This window comes from Syngnathoides biaculeatus, chromosome 9 (genome assembly GCF_019802595.1).
Source record: "Syngnathoides biaculeatus isolate LvHL_M chromosome 9, ASM1980259v1, whole genome shotgun sequence".
Taxonomy (NCBI): Eukaryota; Metazoa; Chordata; class Actinopteri; order Syngnathiformes; family Syngnathidae; genus Syngnathoides; species Syngnathoides biaculeatus.
Genome location: NC_084648.1, coordinates 17,027,470 through 17,036,252, shown reverse-complemented (window position 1 = coordinate 17,036,252; position 8,783 = coordinate 17,027,470). Strand labels below are relative to the sequence as shown.

Sequence of the window (8,783 nt, the reverse complement as noted above, 5' to 3'; positions counted from 1 at the left end):
GGTCAAATAGTGGAGCGCAGAGTCCGAAGCAAACATAGCGGAGCAGCATTTAGTGAGCTCGTCAAGCAAGGTGACGCTACTGACCAACTAGGACTCGGGTGGGAGGGGGGGATCTCCGGCCCAATCAAGGCGGGGCCCTAAAGGCATGCGGGGGGTGTTGACCCCAGGGATGACCAGACCGGAAACCAGCAAAAGATGTTCCATCATCCGGCCCGGCACCTGCCAGTCCCACCCCAAGGCGACCGTGAATTCGGTATGAGTTTGCCCAGTGTGCGGAATCTGCACAGTGTGACTAATACAAATGTGCAGTATGTGTGAAGTAGGAGCCTCGGATCCTGCGGGTCGGGCTGGCAGACCACAGAAAAAAAAGGGGAGGGGGATGTGGGGGATGTGGGGGGGGGGGGGAGGCGACCCGCTCCCGGATGATAACATGGACACAACCAGACCCAAGAGGAGGAGGGGGGAAACAGGCCCAGCATCCCCACAACGGTCACAACGCAGAACGCGGTAAAAGTGCTCGGTTCTAAAATGAGAAGATACAAATTTGGTCACATTTCATTTCTGTATGACATTTTTTTTGCCTGGCAAAACGGAATCAAACGTCACCAATGAAAGGTGACCCACATTTTTCATTTGCTTATAATATTTGGCAGCGATATTTTCAAGTATTATACTCTTGCTAAGATTTATGTTGCTAGCTTGTTTATCTTTCTCGTTTAACAGTTTTGTTTTTTTAAAAAATCGCTACAATTACAAATATTGGTTGAGCATGTGGCGCAGCTGGAAAGCGTTGGCCTCGCAGTTCTGAGGTCCCGGGTTCAATCCCAGATCCGCCTGTGTGGAGTTTGCATTGTCTCCCCGTGCCTGGGTGGGTTTCCTCCCACATCCCAAAAACATGCTACATTAGTAGGACACTCTAAATTGCCCATAGGTGTGATATTGAGTTGGAATGGTTGTTTGTCTCTTATGTGGCCTGCGATTGGCTAGCAACCAGTTCAGGGTGTACCCCGCCTCCCGCCCGATGACAGCTGGGATTGGCTCCGGCAATCCCGCGACCCTCGTGAGGATAAGCGACTAAGAAAATGGCAAGAAGGGTTGAGCATGTTTATTTGGAGGATCCAGACCTTTGAAATCAGCACAAAAAGTTACTGTAGTACGAGTACTGTACGCATAGAAATAAGCGTCTGGAGCGTTTTCAGTACAATGAGTGCATATGTTGGCTTTTGAATGGCCCACTTCATGCGTACTATTTTGCGTAACTTGTGACCTTTTGAGTACTTTGAACTGGATTAGCTGTAAATGACTATTTTATGCCAGTGAAATCGTGTTTTGCGCCCCATAATTGTCAAAAGAGCGTTTTTGTATTTTGCAATAGCTAAGTGAATTTCCCTGCTAAAAACTTTCTACAGAACATTTCAAAAGCATTAATTTCTAAAGAACTGTAGAACTTTAGAAATTCTTTTGTTCTGTAGAATTTCTATAGAAAATCACAGCCAAGTTCTATAGAACAAGTTGTTCTTTCCAAATTCTATATAATTCTATAGACTTCTATAGAAATAGAAAATTTTTAGCAGGGTTAATAAGTACTGTACTTCAGATTTATTTGTATATTTTTTTGAAGAGGTAGTAGTTCGATTTTCTGAACAAAAACAGCTAGCTGTAAACCATTCATGTGTGTTAAGAATCTTTTTTAGGATTTTTGTTTTTACAGTCTGTACCGTAATTCCCGGCCTGGTTATAAGCCTCACCCAGTACATATGTAAAGGAAATACCATTTGGTACATACATAAGGCCGCAGCCGTGTAAAAGCCGCAAGTGCCCACATTGAAACTGACATTGAAACGCGATATATTTACAAAGAAAGACGGTACACAGAGAGTTTAACACTAGCCCCACCCACTAGCGCTAACGCGAGTGCCGCCACGCGGGCTAATGCCAAAGCTAGTGCCGCTGTGCTAACTCTAACACCAGCGCCACGCTAACAGGGCCGATTAAAAAAAGAAACATACTGGTAAAAATCACAGAGTCACGGCAGTAAAGTGCTAGCGCGGCGCTAACAGGCCCTGGTCTGGTAAAAGTCACTTCCCCGGCACATATATTCCACCGGTCTCACTTTGGCCTTTTCCGCTCGAGCACCCCCTTGCGGCCATTACAAAAATAAATAACCCGGATCGCCGCATAAACCGCAAGGCATGTGAAAAAAGTCGCGGCGTATAGGTCAGAAATTACGATATATAATACTTGAAGTTGGACTACATGAAGTCTTGCTAGAAGATTTAAAACGGCAACTTCCCCTCGAAGACATACTTGCTACGCGTCGTAAATATTTCACATGGCCACAGTTTGACCTATTGACTTTTTCTATTTTCAATATTTCCTACAGATAAAATGAAAAATGTCGTGAGTCTTGACTGTATTTCACTGTAGATACAAAAATGAATGTGGCAGGTCATGAAAACATGACTGGCTGCTGCCACTTCTTTTTATTAAAATTTTTTGAACATTACTTTTTCGGCACAAAGGCCAAGACAATGAAAATCCCTCCACACCCCGTTAGAGACGTCGAAATAAAAGGTCATTAACGGAGGAAGTCGCAGCGTCATCGTGGCGACAAGGCCTCACCTCATTACTCCACAGGGTGGGGGGGCGGCGTCATCATTTCCTGTGCGGCCAACGCCCCCGCCGCCGTTGTTTGTCATCGCCAGCGCTCACGTGCGCGCTCATGCGATGTGACAAATGTGCAGGGGAGTAACGTTTTTTTTTTTTTTTTTTAAATTGAGCGAAGGGGGCGATGGAGGGCTACTTGAGCGCAAAGTGAAACGTGAGTCACGCTCTTCGGAGGCCATTGATGGTCAACAGACTCAAAAACTCACTGACGCACACAAATTCAGGACGCAGTCGTCGTGCGACTTCACACTCGAGATGAAACTGACCTGGGAACGATCGCAGTCGTGTTGGTGTTGCGCTGAAGCGATGACATTCCGATGGACGGACGGATGGATGGATGGACGACGACGTTGACGGCTGCTTTGGGAGGCAAAGCCGATTTCAAACTGTTCCTGAAAGGCAACATTTGAATGATGGATAGACATTCTGGAGGGACAGATGATGGATGGACGGATAGATATTTTACATAGATCGATAAACGTCCGCCGTGTGTCCTATCATTCCCATTTCATAATTCACTATTATACACAACATTACAGGTCAAGTGTCATGAAATGGATGATTTTATTAATGAAAAAAACAGCAGCCGGTATGGACCCATCCGTTTTTTCCACTACAAAATATGATTTTGACGTATACGGCTTTTTGTAACTCTCGCCATGAGAATCCTCTCGAGGGATTTGTTTTCGAGAAGAAGCAGGAAGTGAGGTACAGGGCAGTGGCGCATTCAAGCGATCTCGTATGTTTTTACTAGTTTAACCTGCGGGAAGGTAGCTCGTTGTTGCTTCGTGTTAGTCAAAATGCCGACTCACTCGTTGCATTGCTGGATTTGCTCGAAAACTCGGAAAAGTCGATTCATTCTTCGTACTTTTCAAAAAGACCCGATTCGTCCTGAAAAATGGATTGCACGGGTGCAAAGGACGAGAGCTTCGTGGGTCCTAAACGACAGGTAGGTGCATATACAGCTGTTAGAAAAAAAAATAAAATAGTTTAGGCCGGACCACGTAATCCGTCTCTCATAACGTAACAAAAGATCTGCGTACGTATGACAGGGGTGCTAAATGTGTCGATCTGCTCGTCGGGTCGCCGCCGTGTTGGCTCGCCAGCGAAGGCTTCCGCGTCAGACTCGCAGTGGCGCGCTCATCCACGTGCTACGACAACGCCGTAAAGTGGCCCGGCTCGGCGCCGTGATAAGCCACCTCGGCGGCGAAAAGGAGCCTTGTCGGCCGGGGTGGCTCATCTCTGCCGCGGAAGTGGATCGGACGGGGAGGCGGTTTGGCCGTGATCGCATATCATCTGAATACGCCTCGAAACAATCGTGTAATATCGCCCCGGTAACTTCACTCGGTTGTGGGATGTTCTCTTCTTCGAAACGAGCTTCCGTGTCAGAAAAGGGGGCGTGTTCGTCTCCCATAGTAGGCGGCACGGCGTATTTTTTCAACGGCGAATGTCCCAGTGTGACGTCACGGGCAGGAGACGCAGCCAATATGGCGACCGTTTGGATGTCGTCGAATGACACTTCCGCAACTTTGCGCTCTCCGCTCATAATTGACATTGAAGTGAATAATGTTACATGTACTTTTCATTACAGAATGTTTATAGGGATGACACTTGACCTTTCAGCAATAATTATGTTATTATTGATACTTCTTGTCTTGACTCGCAATGTCATACGTGTTGTTTTTCCAACTTCTCCATTTGCTAACATGCTGGCCTATAAAATTCTGGAACAACAGATTACTGGACGCACGCACACTTCCTGGGATTAAAGAGCTAGCGGTGGGGGAAGGGAGTGCTATCCTTGCTGGGTTTTTACCCCCCCCCCCACCCCACCCCCACCCAATCTTTTTGCTTTGCGGATGATGGCCGGCGCTTGCGTTACATAACGCAACATCAGCCCGGAGTGATGCGGTGTGCGTGTCCCACTAAGCAATGCAACTCACACAACATCGAACAGCGCTGGCATGACTTCAAGTTGACAAAGAGCCCACTAGAAGTTTGCGAGCGGACCACCGGCTATCCCGAGCGGTTTTGTGAACGTTAATACATTTTTGAACGTCTGCGTCATATTTGATCGAGGTGCACATTTGCATGAAAATGGTTAAATGCGAAGAATTTCTCATTTTTAACAGTCATCAATGTCTTGGTGGAACTGGCTAAAGGCGGAGTTTTGTTTTTCCCCTTTTATGAATGATTTATGTCTCAGAGTAAACTCATTTTCTACATTAGAGCATAAGTGTGATTACCCCCCCCCCCCCATTATGAATGTCTGTGTGAAAATTGTCAAAACATTTCAACCATCGACATTTCATTTTCAACGTTCAGGTATGGCCGTGTGAAACTGGTTCACAATTTTGAACATCTTCATCGCGTCGCAGGAAATGGACCCTTCCGACGGGTGATCTTAAGCTCCGCCCCCCCATAGCTACATTTGGCCTGTCCCACAAGCTTCCAAAATGGCGACTGAACAGAACAGGTTTGAAGTCGATTCTCTATCGCATATTCCAGATAATTTCGCTGTATGTTTTTTGCCAAATGCGTCAGACATGTCCAAGAGAGTTCTACGGAGATTGTCTCAACTATTTCACGCCAGGATACGTACACGGAATTAAGATTTTGGACGGACCAGGACGCAATGTCAAATGTCAATGTCAGACAGCGAAGCGTTGGGGATCGATGCAAAAATGGTTTGACGCCACGAATGGTACTGCGCATGTGAAGCAGGGTGAGTACTTTTTTACCTGGAAAGATCACGATTAATATCATTGTAGTCTTTAGAAGTGAGTGGGTGTATTCATTTGACTTGGCTCGTAATGGAACCCAGTGCTCCATCTTAAAAGTCCAACGTGATACAAATAGGCAAATAGACATTTCTCTCGCATGACGTGGCGCATTTACGTATCACTAACCCGACTCTTCGGCATAAAACATTCCACACTTCATTCAGTGATATGCTAACAAAGTGAAAGTTGTTTTCATGCACTGATAATAATTCAATCAAACTCAGAGAAGTTACTTCTCCCTCACTTACCTTCAAACAAACAGCCTTGTGTTTGTTGATATTGTCCGCATTTAGTTGTACGTGCGGGCTTCCGTGAGCCTTAATCCATCGTAGACACTTTGTCAAATGTGTTTTAGGCTTTGGACAAATGAATCAACCGGGCGGGATATCTTTCATCAGAAGTGCATGTTCCCCAAGCGCATCTGAGGACCGTTTTCATCGGAACATTAACTTTTCCAAGCGCCCGCTACTGACAACCAGCAATGCTTGTGGGACAATATGGCGAGAGGGGCGTGTCAAGGCAGGGGTTAAGACAATGCAGCTATCTGATTGGCTATTATTTTACGAGTGATTGACAGGTCGGAAAGGTCCATTGTAACGCTCTGCAGTTCGAATTTTTGCATTTTGGAAAATGAACGCGAAACTAAGAGAGAAGCCACACAGAGTGAGACAGCTAGATGAAAGATACCTTGTTTTTATTTTGCATATTATGAACAAATTCCTGAAATCCATGCATACAGAATACTGAGATCACAGGATGGCCTGGTTACTAAAATATATAATCCACATCATATAGGGGCATAGTATTGCGGGGTATAATAAGAATAAGACAGCACTTCATGAAGTGTTACACTGTCACAAATGAGCTCATCGTTCAATGTTTTGTCTCAGCGTGGCTCGGCTGGAACCTATATTTGCATTACTAATACAGCTACATAGAAAATAAATATGATATCATCAGTGTAAACAAAACGTTGGACTACAGCTACAAAGCAAAAAGTGCCCGATAAAAAGATCACAAGAAGATTCGACCCTTGTTATACCACCAAATGTTGATAGACCTTCAGAAGTCGCTCGTGATCACTAACAAAATGTTAGCGGACTACTAGAACCTGCTAGTGGACCACCTGGATTTGCTACACCACCATTTATGCCAGACTACTTGAATCCCATTTGTAGTTGCTTAGGGGGCTACTGGGAGTTTCTAGAGCAGTAATCCCCAACCATCAGGCCGCAGCCCGTTTGGTACCGGTCTCTGTTGCCACCGCCCCAACTCTGGGCGGGCGGGGGGGCGATTAGCTTCCAATCGAGATAGCCTGTTAGACCGTGATCCAAATCAATGACCGGCTGCCAGTTCGTGAAACATTTGAACTGTTCTGTGGAGGGAAAAAGGATGGAGACCACGGTTCTAGAGAACCTCCAGGATCTTCTAAAACACCAGGAGTTTCTAAAGGACCACTAGTAGTTGCTTGCAAACCACGGAGAGTTGCGAGTGATCACCAGAAGTTGATAGAGGACCATCTGGAGTTGTTAGCAAACCTCCAAAAGTTACTAGCTGACATCTAGAAGTTGCCCGGACACTAGCAGACCAATAGGAGCTGCTACCAGACTACCCAGAGTTGCCAGCAGAATACTAGAAGTTACTACCAGACTCCTAAGACTTGTTTCCGGGCTACCAGGAGTGGCTAGCAGAACACCATGTGCTGCTAGAACACCAGGGGTTTCTGGTGAACTACTAGAAGTCGTTTGCAGGGCACTAGGAGCTTCTACAATACACAGAGTAACTACTGGACCACTAGCTGCCAACCATCACCCAGTTCCAAAGTGGACCAATAGATGTTCCTAACTGACTTCAGGAGTTTCCCCCAAAACCCCAGGAGTTGCAAGCAGACCACCAGAAGCTGACCATTCGAGGACCACCAGATGTTTTGGTCCTGCAGTCATCCAGTGCCAAAGCAAAGTGTCTGATAATAATAATAATAATAATAATAATAATAATATGTACCCCTTTTCTACTGATTGTGGAGGTCAGAGTAGCACCATATCACAGTCAATTGAGGCTTTTCCATTATTTCATATTTGGTTACTTTTTTTCAAACAGAGTCCACCTTGACACGGTTATTGTTCGTCATGAGCGGCGAGGGCTTGCTCTTGAGCCTATCGCCACCACCGCCGGGCTGGTCGTTGGAGCTGTCTTGGAAGAAGAGTCTGGCGGTGCACAGTGACACCACAATGCGCTTGTACTCACGGCGGAAGTTCTGGTTGAGGACGCCGTAGACAATGGCGTTAAGGCAGCTGTTGAAGTAGGCCATGAAGTAGCTGGCCACAAACAGCCACTCGGGGACCAGGGGCAACGCCACCTCGGGCCGGATGGCCACCGCCAGGCCGATGAGGTTGAGGGGCGCCCAGCACACGGCGAAGAGCACGAAGACAACAAACATAGTGACAAAGTTGCGGACGTCGTGAGGAGTCAGCTTTGGCCGGTTGTCGGGTTTGACGCGCCGCCGCACCTGGATCACTAGGATCCAAATACGTAGGTAGCAATAGGTGACGATCATGATGGGCAGGATGAAGTGGAAGAAGACCACGGCGATAGTGTACGCCGAGCTGGCCGACTGCTCGAAGGTGCACGAGTAGACGCGCGGGTCATAGCGCAGCGAGCCCACGAACAAGTTGGGCACGATAGCCACCACCGTGAGAGCCCAGATTAGCACGACGTAGCACAGCGAGTTCTTGTCGCTGTACAGCTTGTCGTACTTGAGGCTGTGGCAGATGTAGCAGTAGCGGTTGAGGGCGATGCCGGTGATGTTGAAGATGGAGCCAATGACGCTGACGCCCGTCAGGAAGCCGCTGATCTGGCAATGTGCGTAGCCCAGGTTCCAGCCATTGTGGAAGATGGAGGCCAGCACCAACGGGTACGGGTAGATGGCGACCACCAGGTCGGCAACAGCCAGGCTCACTACGAAGATGTTGCCTGTAACGCGCACACAACAACAACAAAAAGAAAACACAAATCGGTCATGTTCGTACGGAGAACCTGAAAAATAGCTACATCTCCCTTTCCGCCCCATATTCTATATTTCGGGATGTCTGTATGAAAACTGCGTAGAATCTCTCGTTTTCCACATTTTGGACAATCTGGATGAAATCGGCACAAAGTGGAGTCTCATTTTACACATTTCAGAACTTTCGTGTCGCAAGAGGCCAAAAAGTGCGTTTTTTTTTGGAACATGCGTGTCAAATTATCTCTGCCTTGTTCACTGGAATTGATGCCTCCATGAATTTGAGGAAAAGCGCAATCTGGTTTCCAGAAATTTCAGACAGTTTCCATTAA

At 46.8% G+C, this 8,783-nt stretch overlaps 1 protein-coding gene across 1 annotated transcript in view; it reads right to left on the bottom strand.

The window, feature by feature from the left end:
- Positions 1-6,127: 6,127 nt before the first annotated feature.
- mtnr1aa (melatonin receptor 1A a) overlaps positions 6,128-8,783 on the bottom strand; it is a 54,146-nt gene continuing 51,490 nt past the window's right edge. The window contains exon 2 of the mRNA XM_061828904.1: positions 6,128-8,423. Within this exon, the coding sequence (XP_061684888.1) occupies positions 7,543-8,423 (881 nt within the window). The 3' untranslated portion in view covers positions 6,128-7,542. The remainder of the gene's footprint in view (positions 8,424-8,783) is intronic.